The sequence below is a fragment of the Sciurus carolinensis genome, chromosome 2, assembly GCF_902686445.1.
Source record: "Sciurus carolinensis chromosome 2, mSciCar1.2, whole genome shotgun sequence".
NCBI lineage: Eukaryota > Metazoa > Chordata > Mammalia > Rodentia > Sciuridae > Sciurus > Sciurus carolinensis.
This window is the reverse complement of record NC_062214.1, coordinates 87151385-87168224: the sequence shown is the minus strand read 5'-3', so window position 1 is coordinate 87168224 and position 16840 is coordinate 87151385. Positions and strand designations below refer to the sequence as shown.

The 16840-nt window shown below is 53.7% G+C and overlaps 1 protein-coding gene across 1 annotated transcript; it reads right to left on the bottom strand.

The window, feature by feature from the left end:
- Nucleotides 1-905: 905 nt before the first annotated feature.
- Cln6 (CLN6 transmembrane ER protein) lies at nucleotides 906-14829 on the bottom strand. Its single transcript, XM_047539799.1, has 7 exons — nucleotides 14543-14829; nucleotides 9073-9187; nucleotides 8083-8181; nucleotides 6309-6497; nucleotides 5942-5997; nucleotides 4402-4524; nucleotides 906-2877 (listed from the first exon to the last, which is right to left on the bottom strand). The coding sequence occupies exons 1-7, from the start codon at nucleotides 14626-14628 to the stop codon at nucleotides 2607-2609; spliced, it is 939 nt and encodes a 312-aa protein (XP_047395755.1). The 5' UTR covers nucleotides 14629-14829; the 3' UTR covers nucleotides 906-2606.
- Nucleotides 14830-16840: the final 2011 nt, after the last annotated feature.

Here is a 16840-nt window from a genome sequence, read left to right as displayed (position 1 = left end):
CTCACACAGGCGTCAGCAGGAAAAGCTCTAGGCTCCTGCTCACAGCCCCCTCCATCCTCCCCGGGAACGCAGGCAGCAATCTCCTCCTCTCCATCTTACGCTGTTCCCAAGCTGCGCTCTCCCCAAAGGCCTCCACTCCACACACACAGGGGCCCCGAGGAAAGCAAGTGTTGGTGGGCTTTGTGTGCACCTGATGGGCAAGGGACACAGAGATGGCCCTCAGAGGCCTACTGGCTTTTGCTTCCCCATGTCCCGTGTGCCCCAGAGTGGAGGGCTCATGAAGCCCAAGCTTCAGGCCTCTACGTGGTTGAACAGCATCCCCAGAATTCATATCCACCTGGAATCCATGAGTCAACTTATTTGGAAAGTGGGTCTTTGCAATAGAATTTAGATGAGGTCATCCTGGAGGAGGGTGGATCATAACCCAAGGAAGGGATCCCGGGCTGCAGAACCACAGAAGCAGAGATGGGTGGGCTCACTAGCCAAGGAACACAGGGATTGTCTGTCCCACCAGAAGCTGGAAGAGGTGAAGGATCCTCTCCTCATACCTGCAGAGCACAACCCTGCCAACACCTTGGTTCTGGACTTCTAGCCTCCAGAACTGAAAGGATAAACTGTTTTGAAGCCATCAAGCTGTGGCACCTTGTCATAGCAGCCCCGGGAAATTCACAAAAGGCCGAAAATTTGCCCCTGGGAACGCTGTCCCCACCCCCACCCTGAAGTTGGCTCACTTAGATCCACAAGATACAGACTCGATGTCTGAAAGGGGTGGGCTGCTTGCCCCTCGCCAGGTCCCTGGTGAAGTGGAAGCTGCAGGTCTGGGGACCACACCTTGAGCCATCAGGATCCGGAATGGAGCCTACATCAGCATCCCTGCAGGGCCCATCTGCTGGTTCTGATTCAGCGGTGTGGGCAAAACTCTGCATTCTCTTCTGTCGTCCTAATGTACTGAGAACCACTGGCCTGTGACTTTCTAGGCGACGAATCAAGACATTTTTCCAGGGAAACATGCAAACTGCCAAAGAGATCTCAAGAGGGACAGGAATCTTCAAGGCTCCAGTAATTTATTTCTTCCCTTTCTAAACAGCCACTTTTATGGCTTTTTATTTTTTTCCTGTTTTCTTATCAGTGGTTCTCCAATTTGAATAAGATTACACAGCCCCCCACCACAAGGCCCACCCTGCCCATGAGAGGTCCACCAAGCCCAGTGTCCTAGAGGTAAGGAAGCAAGCAAAGGAGTATGCGGAACAGGTGGGGACACAGGACACAGGGATGTGGCTGTCTCCTGTCCGGTGTTGTCTGATAACATCAGCTCATGGTGGCTGTGGGGGAGGCTGAGACCTTGGAATATTAAGGGCTGAGGCCCCTAGAGGTCAAATGACTTACCCAAGGCTAAGTGACACCTCCAGCAAATCAGCCTCCCCTCACCTCCCAAAAGGCAGCACAGCAGGGAGGCCCAATGGGACATCCTTAAAGGGCAGGTCAAGAAATGCCCTGTCCCCATTCCTCTGAAAAGAGCTGGACTGACCAGGATGAAGAGGCTCTTCTGCTCCCCCCACCCCTGCACAGAAGCCCAGTAAGAGGTGTACAGAACCAGTGGGCAGTGGCCAGACCAGGCTGAGTGGCCCAGGACTGCTACTAGAGGGAACCTTGGGTTGTAGCCCGGGACCCAGGCCAACCAACCTCTCCCCCACTCTAGGCCCCCTCCTACCTCCCCGTTGCACACCCCAAATCAGATATAGCCTCCAGTCAGGCTGGATGCCCCACCAGCCTCTGTTCGTCCTCTTCCCACCCAGGGCTGCCAGCAGGTAGGGACTGGCCCAGGGTTTGGGGGACCCTTAGGGGTGGGATGCAGGCCTGCAATGTGAGAAGAGAATCTCAGGCCTGGGGAGAGGCAGGGCAGGCCCGGGAGACCCACAGCACACAGGGCCTGTGCAACTGGAATGAGGCTAGTCTGTGCTGAGGGCCCCTGGGCCCCTGGGGGAAGGCAGGCTGAGGCAGGGGCCCATCCTGCTGGGAGCAGGGCCACTGGCAGTGGGCAGAGATTCAGGCTGACAGGGCTGAACGTGGAAAGCTTTGAGGTGCCCCTACAGGGTGACTCAGGGACCAGAGCCAGGGTTTCAGAATTCCTCCCATGGCAGCTCAAGAAGCCACAGCCAGCTGCACCATGTGGGCCACGTGGGACGGGAGGCCAGAGCTGCAGGTGGGCAGCATGGCCAGGCCCAAGGCTCAGGCCAGGCCTCTGGCTCCCTGGGGTGAGGGTGGTTCAACACTATGGGGGACTGGGGTCAGATGAGGATTTGGGGTACACACACCACTTCCAGGCTGGAGAGGGTGGTGACAGGACAAAACCACCCATCCATGATAAGGCTGCCCCAAGGGGTCAGCAAGCCCAGAGCCCTGAGCCACTTCCCGACCATGGGTCTGTCTAGTGCAAATGAGGCCCCTCGGGAGAGGCGCTTTGATCGACAGCACAGAGTCTGCGTAACCTAGTGTCCAGGATCAGCACAGGCCTGAGGGTAGGCAGTGGCAAGAGGGCACGTCGGGGCCACATTGCCCTCCACGGCCCATCTGGCCCGGCAGCACAGCCGTGGCTGATGCCCAATTCAGTGCTGACTGCTGACGTGGAGGGTGTAGAAGGCCCAGGGCTCAGGGACATAGATGACACCTGGGTACTTCTTCCTGAGTACGGGGTCATTCCACAGCCAAGCGACCCAGAGTGCCACCAGCGAGAGGGTGAGGGTGAAGGAGCAGAAGAGGAAGAGGCCGTTGCTGTCCAGGAAGAGGCGCCTGCGCTTCTGGTGCAGGACGAGGGCCAGCATGGCAAAGAAGGTGAAGACGAAGAGGATGAAGATCTGGCCTTCGGTGACCAGGTACCTGGAGGGCGGGTCACGAGTGAAGGTGAGATGGGCGCCATGGCAACCCATCCTGCCCAGCATCCCTCCCGGGACCTGGGCACAGGCTGCCTTCCCAGGAAGTCAGAGCAGCTCACCAGGTGAGAGGCCCAGGGAGCCATGCCCCGTCGGCTGCACCCGTGGGTGGCACATTAGTTGTTTTGTACTTGCTAGTGGTAAAAGTTTTGAGCTAATTGCTAAAGTTTAAATGAAAGAATATCTAGAATTGTGGGTTTCTAGCTTCTCTGGTCATATCAGAGTATTTCCGCAGAACAATAACCAACTAGAGCAGACAGCAGCTGTCCCTTTCAGAGGGCACTGTTCCACACTCTGCCACCATCCCTGCCCATTGCTACAGCCTCACCTGCCGCCTCTTGCTGCTTGCCCATTACCTGTGTGACTTCCTAGGCATTTGGGTTTGGGAATGCAGTTGCCATATATGGCAGTTGTCATTAGTGTCTCCCTGAAGGCTGAGACATGGTCTGAGATTCCCAGAGATGCCACAGTACCTTGGGGCAGTATGGAGCACGCAGCCAGCTCAGTGGCTCTTGTTGGAGGGTTTCTGGGGGGTTACCTGCTTCTTCTCTCTAGGGAGAATCACACTGCTGACTTAGGAAGTTATGTGACACCCTGGAGACTGTCTTCAAGTGCCATGCGTCTCTTACTAGACAAGCACACTGTTCAATGAATGGCTGCTGCTCCTGCCACGGCACCACCACGCTACCGGTGAGCAGCGGCTGCGAGCTCTAGCCCCTTTCCCTTTTGCTGTGAATGCCACTGTTCCTTTTAATCCTGTCCTCAGGGAGCATATGGATCAGCCCTGGTGGGGCCTGAGTCAGGCAGGGCAGTCAGGCAGGCCCTGGAAGTGGCTGGAGCTGGCCCAGGGAAGGAGGGGCCCTCTTCATGTTTGGAGGGGCTACCAATCAGAGATGGGCCCCTGGGTCCTTTGCAATACCACAACCTGAGGCAGCAAGGGGTACCGGTCTCCATGGCAAGAGGGTAAGAGCCTGGCTGAGGTCTGGGTCCTCTTTAAGGGGAAGAGGAAACCAGGCAAGGTGTCCTGAGGTCTTGGCCTTCCTTCGAGTCTGTCTCGTCATATCTGTGGTGCTTCATAGTTTACAAAGCCCCTTTCTCTCCCCTCCCCACATCCTCACCATCTTCTGAGGGAGACAGGCAGGTATTACCTCCATTTCACAGAGGGGACACTGGGGCCCAGTGGGCTCTGGAGGTCTTAGGGTTGGAGGTGGGGAGGAGTGGGGAGGAGAGGGGCAGAGAACAGAGAGACGGTGCCATTTATTCTCCCTCCACCAGCCTGTCATGCTCAGGCCTGGGCTTCCTGGAACAGAAGCCACCACAAAGCACTGTCATAGCCCCTACTAGACAGTGACCTGGAGAGGGCCAGTCCCACCTGGGGCCACCACAGGTCTGTGGTCAGGTGTGGGTTTTCACTGTGGTGGCTCACTTGGCCTTGCCCTGTCTCCGCCGCCAGCTCCTAATGAGCACTCACCAGTAGTATAGGCCACTGGGTGCCACCAGGAGCAGAGCAGGCGCTGGCATGGAGTTCCCAGCTTTGGAGGCAGTGAAACAGCCGCTGAAGTACATGAAGAGGATGAGGAAGAAGGGGATGTACCTGTGACAGAGAGTCTGTGTCTTAGAGGCCTGCCGTGTGGCCCTGGCAACCGGCTTCCATCCAGGTCTCCTTCCCACCATCTTTTCACTGGTTCCTTGATTGTCTCAGGTTTATAAAACACCTCGCTTAGGTGAGGGACACTCCCCTGCACCTGGCCTTCCCAGCACTGGGGGTCAAGGGTCAAGGGTGGGACAGGAACAGAAACAAGATGATGAGGCTCACGCCAGTCAGAGGCCCACAGGATCCACACTGCCCTGGCCACATCACTCATTCCATGGGGGACATGCAGGTCTGTCTCATAAACACACCCAGACACCAGCAGTCCCAGTTCCACACCAGCCTAGGAACACTGGTACCCAGCAGGGCTGAGGATGGAGCACACACGGCCAGGCCCCCAGGGTCCTCAGTGAAGCCCTTCACCCTCTCAGCTCCCAGCTCCCAATCTCATCCAAAGTCCACCCTCGCTCCTCCCACCTGCACAAGGACAGAAACACAGTCTTTTTTCCATTCCATCTCTTCTCTTCCCTTCCCCACCTGGCCCATCTCTAGCTAGTTCCCCAGGCTTCTTTCCTTGCCCCTCCACCCTTCCCAAACCTTCCATGGGAAAGGTCTCAGGCAAGGCCAGGGAGAGCAGGGAAGAGGCCTGTCCAGGGACCCTGAGGCCCCCTGAGCCCGAAGGGTCTACTTCATGCCCTGAAAACAGATCCATAAACACATGTGGCCTGAGAGAGCCCAGCTGGCTCAGGCTGAGTCACCAGGTCCAGGGCTGGCTCCTCCCTTCCTAGGCGTCAATCTGGTCTTGCCCCTCCCTCTGGCCTGTTTATCCTGTGCAGGGCAGAGGGGTGCAGATGGCACCTCCCAGCTTGGGCTCTGAATCTCCTGAGGCTGAACCCACATTTCTGAGGTTTCCTCCAGACTGCAGGGAAGGGGGTGGGGAGAAGGAGTTGCCCTGGGAGTTGGGGGGGTGGGGCACAAATGGTACAACGCCCTCCCTTCTGCCCCCACAACTAGTCCGCTGCCTCTTCTCAGCTTCCCATTCTCAAAGTGCTTTGCCTGACCCAGGTAGGGGTCCCTTCTCCATCCCACCCCATCACTGTTAGGATGCGTGGTGTTGTTTATCAAGGCTGCAATCTCCTTCCTCCCCACCCCCAGGAGCCAGGCTTGGCCAGGGCTGGAGAACAGCCACTCACTGCCCTCTAGTGGCCTCTATGGACACTGCAGGCAGAAAGGAGGAAGCTGGACCACTGTCACAGGCCAGCAGGTGGGGATCTCTGGTAGGCTCACTCAGGGTCCCACTCACAGCACCTCACAGGGAAAAGAATATCATTCTGGCCACTCTACTCAACACATGGAGATCTGGGGCCCAAGTCCAACGTCCTGGCCCTGGGACGGACAGACTGGCCCTTCACTCACTCACCACATGGAGTGGCCCAGGTATTCGTCGTAGTAGTAGAGCAGCTCAAAGGAGTCAATCTAAGGAGGCACAGACACGGCGGGGTTAGAGGGGGAAGTGCTTCAGTGGGTGGGCAGCGCCTCTAGCCCCTGCTTCCCAGCACAGATTTCCCCTTACTGCCCCCATTCCCTGCCCTCTATCAGACACGGCCCAGGCAGGAGCCAGTTGATGGGACACTTCTAATAATCCTTGAGCATCCTGGCTTAGCAAGGGCCACCGTGCCCCTGCCGAGTGGAATGCCTTTAACACAAGGTCAGGTGAGGCCCATGCCTTCAGCCTCCCAGGAGGGTCTGCCCAGAGAGCTTCCATGCGGAGCCACACGCGGCCTCACCAGCGTCTCAGGCTTGAGATTCTTGATGATGGGGTTCTCCCGGACGGACAGGTGGTGCTGGTAGCCACTGAAGAGCAGGCGGTGATTGACAGAGTCGCCCACCAGGTGGATGCTGGCGCCCATGATGAAGGTGATGATGCTTATGTAGACCATGGAGCGGGGCAGGGTGCGAGGAGACCGCTCGATGAGCTGAGGGTCAGAGTGAGGTCCACGGCATGCCCCTGCTTCTGCCACCTGTGATACCCTCTGCCTCGCTCCCTCAAACAGGGGTGGGGTGAGGCCCTCAGGGGGCCAGTCCAGCTCCAGATTCTCACATGATCCCATGAACCCAGCAGGGGTTGTGGAATATCACCCTCTTCAGGGGAGAATCACTTGGGGACCAGCTCACTGCTCATGGTCACATACATGACAGGGATGACACCAGGCCTTTGACGCAGGAGTCCAGGCTCCAGGCCCAGCCCTCCACAGCCCCAGCTGTGCCTGGGTGGCTGGCTGGTCTGCTGAAGGGACCTGATTTCTAAGTGGCCGGTTCACAGCAAACAGGAAGAAAACGTTAGGAGATGGGGAAAGGGTTGGGCATTCTGAAACCACAGAAACTATACTTGCGGATCACACCCTTCTTCTTTTGGAGATTTGAAAAAGAATTTTTTTAAACAAAATGACAGGCACAGTAGGAGATGGTAATGTGGTTGCCCCCCCCACCATCCACCAGCTCCCACTGGCTCCACATTCCATAGATCCAACCAACCACAGGGCTGAGACACTGGGGGAAAAAAAAAAACAAAAAAAAACTGTGTCTGTACTGAATGCGCACTTCTTGTCACAGTTGCCTAAGTAATACAGTGTACCTGACAACTGACACAGCATTTAGTTTAGTTTTTTGTTATTGGCAGGGGGAAAGTGCTGGGGATGAAACCCAGGGTCTCACACACACTAGGCAAGCACTCCACCACTGAGCTATATTCCCAACCCTACTTATTTATAAGAAGTGATCTAAAAGTGATTTAAAGTATGTTGGAGGCTGGGCATGGTGGTGCACTCCTAAAATACCAGCAATTTGGGAGTCTGAGGAAGGAGTATCGCAAGTTTGAGCCCAGCCTGGGCAACTCAGCAAGACTCTGCCTCAAAATAAAAAATAAAACAGCTGGGGGTATAGCTCAGTGGTAGAGCACTTGCCTTGCTCTAGATTCAATCCTTAGTGCTGGAAAAAAAAAAAAAAAGTAAATGTCATGCTATTTTATGTAAGGAATTTAAGCCATCTGCAGATTTTGTTATCCAGAGGATTCCTGAAACCAATTCCCTGTGGAGACTGAGGGATGAGTAGTTCAAGAGCCCTTGTCTGCCGAAGGGCAAAGTCACAGTCTCTGCTCAGTGCTCCAGGGCCACCCCAAAGCCAGGGCTCTCCAGACGAGGGACAGGGTTCAGTTTCTGTTGCTACCTCTTCTGCCACATGGTACACACCAGCCTCTCCAACAGACCCCAGCCTTTCCCAACACACCCCAATCACGCCTTCTGCCTCTGTCCCCCAAGTTGTCTGTAGGTCCTCTTGCCTAGTCACTTTTCCTGCTTCATCTGTTGGCTCACTGGGCCCAAGAGGGCCTATCTCCACCCCTGAGCCAGCGGCAGCCCGACTCCTGCTGGCCCAGACCTTGGACTCTTTCCTCCGTCACAGTCTGCATCCCCTGATGCAGGTTGGGGAAAGCTGGCTTCAGCACCCAGGGCCTGGCACCAGTTCCCTGCTAGGCATGAGGGGAAGGTAGAACAAAGAACTTACCTTGAGCAAGAGGAAGGGCGTGATGACATTATAGGCCATGTGGAAGTAGTCCCCCACGCTGGGCTTGTTGAGAGGAAACCACTGGAGAGGGAACACCAGCTGGGGATGGAGGGGAGGAATGTACCCACCAGACAGGCCTGCAAGGCACCCCCTTAATTCTCTGTGAGCTCTTTCCTATGCAAAATGCCCTCTTGGCAGCACCAGGATGGAAGGACTTTAAGACAGGGAAACTTGAGTCCCACAGAAGATAAATGGACATGTTCCCAGTCACAAGGTAGATAAAAACCCAGGGCCTGAACCTGGACTCTCTCCCAGAGAGTACCATATAAATGGCCCTGAATTCCAGGAGACTACTTTGGGACGTGGCCATGCCACCAATTTGCTGAATGACCCTGGCAAGTCCTTCCCCTTTCTAGGCCTCGGCTTTTCCGTTTATAACACAGGAGAGGAGGCCCACGTAGTCTACTTGGACACAGAGCTCTGGCAGTCCAGGTCCCGTGATGATGGCCAAGACCTCGCTAGGCCCACATGTGAAAACTGCTCTATCCACTGAGTGGACAGACAGCTTCCAAACCAAATCACAGTAGACGTTAGGCAACCAAGTAGAAAATAGATATGATTTACAAAGGAACTTCAATTCTTCCTTCCCTAAAAGAGGAAGGTGGGTAGGGGGCAGCTACACCCATCTGGAATGCCCTGTCCTCCTCTTGGGCTATCCCAAGTCCTGGCCTGGTTGGGGAAAACTCACAAGCAAAGTCAAAACATTTCACAACCCCCTGACTGTGTGCATAGTATCTGTTCATTGAAAACATGAGTAATGACTCCCCAGACACCCTCACTTGCTACAGCTGCCTGGCTGGCCACAGGCATAGAGCTAAAGTGCTCCTCTGTTTCCTGGCAGGGGAGGCGACTCATCTCAGGTCATTCAACAAGTTCACGTCACACTTCCTCAATGCTAGGCAGGGGCTCCATCCCCAGTTTCACATTCACCATGGCAATGGGGCGGCCAAAGTCAAGAATCCAGTTCTGCAGAGTAAAGTAGAACCAGAGGTCGAGGTGGAAGGGAGCCGTGTGCTCAGCCTCCTCAGCCTTGATGGAGCTGTGCCTGGGAAGGAACAAGATGAGACAGGTCAGCTCTTCTTCTGTGAGAATATTCCCCCAAAATGAGCCACAAAGAGGGGTGGGGACTTAAAGGCAGGAAGACACACAGGACTGAGGCCTAGGGAAATGTTTTTGCTGGAAATACTGAGGTCGAGTCCTGCAGTCAAAGGGAAGGTGGATTTTGGTTGCCCTGATATAGCTTCCCTGGGATACAGGAAGGGAACTGTCACACAGCTGTAACAACTGTTGACTTTCTCCCCTGTAAAATGAGGGGGAAATAAAATGAAGCAGAGGAAGTAAACGTGGCTACAGAATGTGAAACATGATGATGGAGGCCAGCAGGGACCTTTATTGAGTAGTTACTACACCCCAGGCATTATTGGTAGCTGTTTACATATGTGATCTCATCCGATTATTTTTCTTTTTTTTTGGTGTTGAGGATCGAACCCTGGGCTTCACACACAATAAGCAAGCTCTCTACCACGGAGCTACAAACCCAGCCCCTCATTTAATTCCTTTAATCCTCACAGAAACCCTTTGAAGTTAGCATATTACCCCATTTTACAAGTGAGAAACAGGCCCAAAAGTCAAAGTAACTTGTCCAACATCACACAATTACACCTTAAAAACAAAATGATTAGACTCCAGGGCTTACACTTTCAGCCTCCATCCCAAAGTTGTATTCATAGTGATCGGCACATGGGATGGACACATGACCTGAGCTGGGCCAATCAGAGTCCTCCAATGAGATCTGCCTTACAGGGGGGCCAGGAGGCTCTGGGACTAGAAGGAGGTAAGTCGGGGGCTGCTGGATTTTCCCTTTTCACTAATCCACAGTGGAACCCAGAAGGAAGCCAGCAGGGTCAAGCTGATGTGAGCGATGTAGCGAGAATGGAATGCCACCCGACAACACATCCCTTTAGCAAAGAAGTTGGTCCCCTGCAGTTCATAGACGCACTGAGGTTCAAGGGCTAGCTCCAATGCCTCTGGGGAGGTTTCTCTGATGAAGCTTTTCCCAAAGGCCCACCAGGGCCACAAGAAGTACCTTATGCTAACTCATCATATCATGGGGCTGGAATTGTGCTCCCCAGCTGGGCCCTCGAGAACAGAGCTGACCTTTGAGGTTCTCCCAACTCATCTGCCTCCCCATTAGTCCAAATCCTCTTTCCAGGCATCTCTACCGTTACTTGCACGCCCCCCAGAGACAAGCAGCCCACTACCTCCTAAGATGACTGATCCGAGTTTCACTGTCCTGTTTGTGTCCAGAAGAGGCACTGTGTGACATGGACCCATGTTCTCCAAAGTTCTCAGTTCGGTACCTGAGTCAGGCCCAGTGACCCATGGCTGATTTAAAGCAATCACAATTACCAGTTACTCCTTTCCTAAGGGCAAACATTAGCTTAGAAGCATCTCAAAGACTTTCCTCTGTCAAAGTTAATTCTTCCATAAATTTCCAGGATCCTTTTTAGCCAGATCCAAGGACAATTCACACTGGAGCAACTAGAGGTCAGGGAGGCAAGTCCTTGGGGATCTCACTGAACTCTGGTGGCAGGAGTCTTCCAGTCCCTCCTAGTCAGTGTCCACCCCTCCCAAAGAACACAACTGTGTGCTCTGCCAGGAGCTCTGGTCAAGCCATCTCATCTAATCCTCCCAGCAGCAGCGGGAGGCAGGAAGCAGAGCCCTGACCCTGCTGCTTCACAGATGCAGACGCTGAGGCTTAGTGGGGCTATGTGCTTAACCACTGTCGCCTGGGCAGTAAGGGGCTGCTGCAGCCATTCCTTTCGCCACCCTATCTCTATTTCCCAGCCCCTTCTTTCTCTGGGAAGAAATGGTGTTTCCTTGGCTACAGGGATGGCTGGCGACCAGGCTGGCCTAGTAGGATATTTCAAACTGGAGATCAGGAAAGAGACCCCTCCTTTCTGGTTTTGGGGCACTAAGGTCACAAGTCCCAAAGTTGCCTGTAACCAAGGTTCTACCCTCCAGGGACTGCCAGGTGTGAATGAAGAAAGGATGGGGAGGGGATCATGAGAATGTGCAGTGGCTTGGCGTCCCTGGGCCAGCGTGGTCCCTCTTGCTGCAGTGCACCCTGGCTTTCTGTTACTTGCAACCCAGGAGTTCTGAATAGCACAGAATTCAAACCTGGGTTTCCACGAATTCAAGACCCACGCTCTCTTTGATTAGTATAAGAAGTTGAGTGGCATATTAGGAGATCAAATTAGAAAGGGATCAGTGTGGCCTGGGGCAGTATGTAATGCCTTTGGGAAGGAAGAAAGCCCTGAGGCAGGGAGGAAAGACCTGGAAGTGGAAGTGCCAAAGGCCCTGCAGGCAGCTGAGAGGCTCACCTCACTGGGGACAGAGGAAAAGAAGGGAGGGGCTGTGAACCTTCAGAGGGGGTAGATATCCAGAGTAACTGGGAGGACAATTCAGGGCTTTGAGACAGGGTCAGCAGAGAGGTAACACCTTGCTCCTTCTCTTAGTGACCATCAGGAAAGGGCTTCAAAATGCAGCCAGTGACAGCCTCCAAGCTCAAAGTCAGGATGAAGGAAGGTAAGAGCCCTCGGTGTTTTGCTTTGAAACCTCCAAACTGGGCAAAAATTGGGATGTTGGGGACAAGGAGATTTGAAAGCCTAGGGAGGTACTTAGGTAGGTGCCTGTAGAGGTAGTGGGGGCCTCATACATACTAGGGGCTCAGGAACTATTTCCTCTTCTATCTTGGGAAGCATCACGGTCAGTGGGAACCTCTGTCACTAGTCCAGCCTCGCTTGGCAGGGCAGGGAAGAAAAAAACGTAGTCACAGGGCCTCCCAGCCTGGGAATCAAGATTGATCAGCTTCTGACTGGTTTTCTTCTGTTGGGACTCTGACGGCAAGAGGAGATCATGGAGGCTAATGGCACCTCCTCTGCTGGCCCTCACCTGAGGACGAGCAACCTCAAGGCTACCCCAAGCTCCTGACTCCACACACCACATGCTGAGGCCCTGCCCATGCTAGCCCTAGGTCTCAATCACCAGTACCTGCTGCTTAGAACAATGGTGAGCGCACAATGGAAGGTAACCTGAAACAAACTTGGCCTCTGCTTTCCTCCACAGCTCTCCAAGTCTACCTTATGGAGAAACTGACACCATGACAGTTGGGGAGCGTGAGCCGAATGGTGGAAATACTCAAGGCCATCAGCAGCATCTGCAAGGCTGGATGGCAGAAAAGAGAGGGGGCTTGTCCTGGAGAAGTCAAGTAGGGACCTATGAATGGAGACTACAGAAAGGCTGATTTTGATTCTATATAAAGAATAGTAAGACAGCAGACATGAACGATTTGCTCAAAAAAAACAGGAAACGCAGGCAAAAAATGGGGGGAAGCAATTAGAAATTTCAGGAAAAATACAAGAATGTAATTGTTAACCACAACTTGGGTCCAGTGGGAACAATAGCTTAAACAGCTTAAATAATGTCAACATTGTATATTGATTTTCAGTGTTTACAATCAATCCACAGACATAACGTACATGATAATTATGACCCCCTTAGTGCCTGGCAAATGATGGGCACACCAGAGGTGCTTAATGAATGTCTGCAGAACACAATCAATGTTTCTGGTCAGTAAAACGGTATAAGCCTCAATCTGGTCATCTGAACCTATTTTCTCATCAATAAAATGATCAACTCATAGGCTGAGGTGAAACTTAGATGGGCAAATGGGTCATAAAGTGTAGGCAGGTATCACTTAACGATGGGGCTAAGTTCTGAGAAATGTGTCTTTAGTGATTTTGCCCTGTGTGAGCATCAGAGAGGATATTTACACAAAGATGGCTACAATAGCACTAAAAAAATTTTTTTTGTACTAGGATTGAACCCAGGGGCATTTAACCACTGAGCAACATCCCCAGCCCTTTTTTATGTTTTATTTTGAGACAGGGTCTTACTAAGGTGCTGAGGCTAGCTTTGAACTTGCAATCCTCCTGCCTCAGCCTCCTGAGTTGCTGGGATTATAGGTGCCCACAACCACCTCTGGCTAAGTGATATTATCTTATGGGGTGGCCAACATAGATGCAGTTGTTGACCAAAATGTATGTGACACAAGACAACATATCCTCAGTAATTTGTTTCCTAGTGAAAAAAAGTCTATGGTTCCTCAGTAGCAAAAGAAAGACCTGGGCTCAGCCCAGTGTGCCAAACTTCTCTCATCATCCCAAATCACAAGCTTACTAAAACTGAGTATGAGGATGCGCCAAAACCTTCCATGACCCCTCAGTGCCTAGGGGATAAAGGCTGCATTCTTAACCTGTCGGGTCTGGCTAGGTTCAGGGTTGTACCCCGCCCCCAGAGCAAGGACTGCCTCAAGTTCTGCGCTCTAGTCCCAGGCCTGGTGTATGAAAAGCGCTGCAAAATCAGTCCTCCAGTCGCTTCCCTTCACATTGCACCCTTTTCCCCACACTCATTCCCTGGCTGGAACAGCCCTTCTTCCTCAGGTGCCCTGAGGAGTCCTCTGAGACTCCCTAAACTTCCAACATTACTTAGCACGTTGCTGGGGCTCTGACCTCCCCGGCTCCTACAGTACGAGAAGACCTTGGGTAGACAGGCCAGAGGTGCTTAATGAATACCTGCTGAATACAATGCATGTATCTGATCAGTAACACAGGATGAAGGCAGAATGGAGAGAAAGATTAAAAGGTGGGGCCTCTAGTTCTGCCCCGCCCAATCAGATACACCAAAACGGTCTCCCCTTGGATTAGAGAAGGGCTCTGCATAGCCTCGCTGGGAGCTTCCTCGCTTCTCGGCTGTCCCTTCTGTTACATTCTCACTTTCTTGGGCTCCTCAGGGCAAAACGTGAGCCTTCCGATTAACAGCAGAATCCAAGTCCTGTTCAGGATGGAGGGACGCTGAGGACTCGGAGGCAGCACCCGAACTTCCAGAAGAGCTAGAGGCGCCAGAGCGCGGCTGCGTCCCCTGGGCCCACGGCTCCCGCTGGAGTTTTCCTGACCATTTAAGAGTCTCCCCAGCCCACCGGCCGTCCGGGTGCTGGCCCAGTCACCGGGGGAAAGGGTGAAGAGGAGGAGCATCCCAAACTTTGGGAAGGGGCAGCCCCAACTCAAGCAATGGCGGGGCGGGGGGTTGCCTAGCGTCGGCGGGGGGTCCCGGGGTTCCGCTGGAAGAGAGTGAAGACTGAAGCCGGCGCGGGGCAGGGGACTAGGGGGCTGCGGCAAGGGTGGTGCAGCTTCAGCCCACGCCGGGCTCCTCTCCGCCCTGGCCCGCCCCATAGAAGGGCCTGCCCGCCGCGCTCCTGGTCTCAGGCCCTGGTCGCGAGGCCAGTCGCCCGGCGCTGAGACCACCCACCCGCCCGCTCTTGCGGCCAGCGCGCGCCCACCTGGCTTGCAGGAAGGAGGTGCCGAGTTGCGAGCCCGGACCGCCCGGCGCTCCCGGGTGCTGCCGCCTCCGCGCCGCTGCCTCCATGGCTGCCCCGCCGGCGTCCCTCGGCCCAGTCTGCCAGAGCTAGAAACCAGCTCGGCGATGGGCGAAGGGACTCTGCAACAAGCCCGGGATCGGGAGGAAGAGCGCGGGCCGCGGAGGCCGGGCCGGGGGTGGGCGGGGCGACCCGCTCCAGGCGCAGGAGCGCACGGCGGCGGTGGCGGGGCTGGTGTGCCGGCGGGCGCGCGCGCGCGCAGCGCGTATGACCACGTGAGGGCCGGGATTTGCCGGGGTATGGTGCGCCTCCCCGGAGGCGGACTGAGGCCAGCGAATTGCGCAGTAACCGAGTGGGGACATCGGGAAAAGACCGGGCTGACTCCCGAGGTGCCCTGGGGAGCAGGCACGGCCTGATTTCTCTCGTTTTGGGGGACCGACCGACCTGGGGGTTTCGTGTCCTTCCACGCTATACTGGACGCCTTCTTTCCTTGAATGAACGGTGTTTATTATTAAAAATAAACACTGTGGTCCTTGAAGATAGGAACTAAATAATCGTTGGGTTAGGGTAGGACCCAGAGGAACAGCGAACTCTTTCCAAGTTGGAGTAGACTGGGCGTGGTCCAGAGTCCATTCATGACTTTGTCACTCTTGGGCTTTGTGGCTTTAGAAAAGTCAGTTTTCCACCCCTCCTCTCCCCTCCCCCATCTAAGCAGGTGTTAATGTCTCACTGTGAGGGTGCACTGTGCCGGGAGGACAGATAAACCCTGCTCTAGTGGGGCTTGCTTTGGGGGTATTGGTAAGTGATGTGAGGGAGACAGTGCTGAGGTCAGAGATAACACAGGAGGTAGGGTCAAAAGTAAGGCTTTGGAGGAGGACATAGTAGCAGGGCTTTGGACTTCTAAGCTGACAGTGAAATGTGAACAGTACTGGCGAAACGCACGGGAGTTGGGGAGAACGATTCTGATAGAGGAACCATCCACGCAGGGGCCCAGTGCCCAGAGTGGCCGAGGTTTGGAAGAATGGAAAATTCAGTGAGAGCCGCAGAGTGCATGGTGCAAGAGCCACAGGATGGACCTGGGGAAGGGACAGGTGCAGACCTGAAGTCCTTTATCAGAACAATGGGAAGCAGCTCAAAGGTACTGGACAAGGGAGTGGCATGTATTTGCATTTTAGGCACATTTCTTCCATAACATCCAGGTGGATGACAGGAGGTAGAACTGGAGAGAGGGAAGTATAGGGGCAGCTCATACCATGTTCTAATGATACTGAAATGTTGGTCCTTGTCCCTGACACCATCCAATGGGGACAATGTTTCGGGAAAAAATGAAAACAAAACAAAACAAAACAAAACAAAACAAAACCTTTGCTAGCAAAGGAGAACACACAGACTCCTCTGTCTCAGAGGCTGTGATTCTGTCAAGGGGAAGAGTGGGCATTTAAAAAGGGGATACAAAAATCTAAACTCCAGGTGTGCCCTATCAGTAGTCATAATTCATTGGTAGTGTTGTTAGATATGTTTCTTAGATCCGCAGGTGCCAGTCCCAAAGTCTGGATTCCTTCATTCCCATGGTGAGCTGCAGAACAGATAATTTGGCCTGTAACAGGAAGAAGGTTAATCTTGCTTCCCCTATGGTTAGGGAGGGAAAGAGGGAGAAGAGGAAGGGAAAAAAATGTCAGTTTTAAAATAAGCTGCCAGTGATAGAGCAAGAAGGTTACATTTAAAGCATGAAGTGGACCCCTGTCCACTAGTGAGGGTCCTGGACTGTGAGCAGTGGCAATGGAAAGAGAGAGGTAGAGTTGTGTGTGGGAGGTACCATGGCTGTGACCCTGGGCGGCTGGAGCTGAGGGAGGAGCTTACTGGTGGTCAGGTTCTTCATCTGTTTGGGTGTTAGAGATAAATGTGATTCATCTTTGGACACACTAAGTTTGAGGTGGGTCAGGAGGCTGCTGGCCTTGTGAGTCTGAACCTCAGGGGAGACCTGAGAGCCTGGCAAGCAGACTGGTGAGTCATAGGAATATTGATGACATCCAAAACTAAGGAGACCGCATCCTTCTTGTTACCAGCAATGGTTCAGGGGTTCCATTGTTTCTCTCAGCTCTTGTGTCCTCACAGGAGAAAATGTAGTAGAAATATAGCAAAGTTTATTAGAAAAGAAGGGAAAGCTCTCAGGGGAGAGGGTGAGTCCTCTCCGAGAGGAGGGCCTATTGGCACACCTTTGTTCCCTAGTTTTGTTGAGAGTCTTAAGGAAGTTTTTAGAGA

Excerpts from the sequence above, each read along its gene's own strand:
- Cln6 (XM_047539799.1), bottom strand. The coding sequence starts at position 14,628 with ATGGAGGCAGCGGCGCGGAGGCGGCAGCACCCGGGAGCGCCGGGCGGT. Across the intron at positions 8,182-9,072 it reads TTGGCCGCCCCATTGCCATG|CTGGTGTTCCCTCTCCAGTG; the intron begins GTGAATGTGAAA and ends CTCCATCCCCAG. Across the intron at positions 5,998-6,308 it reads ATCTCAAGCCTGAGACGCTG|ATTGACTCCTTTGAGCTGCT; the intron begins GTGAGGCCGCGT and ends GTGCCTCCTTAG.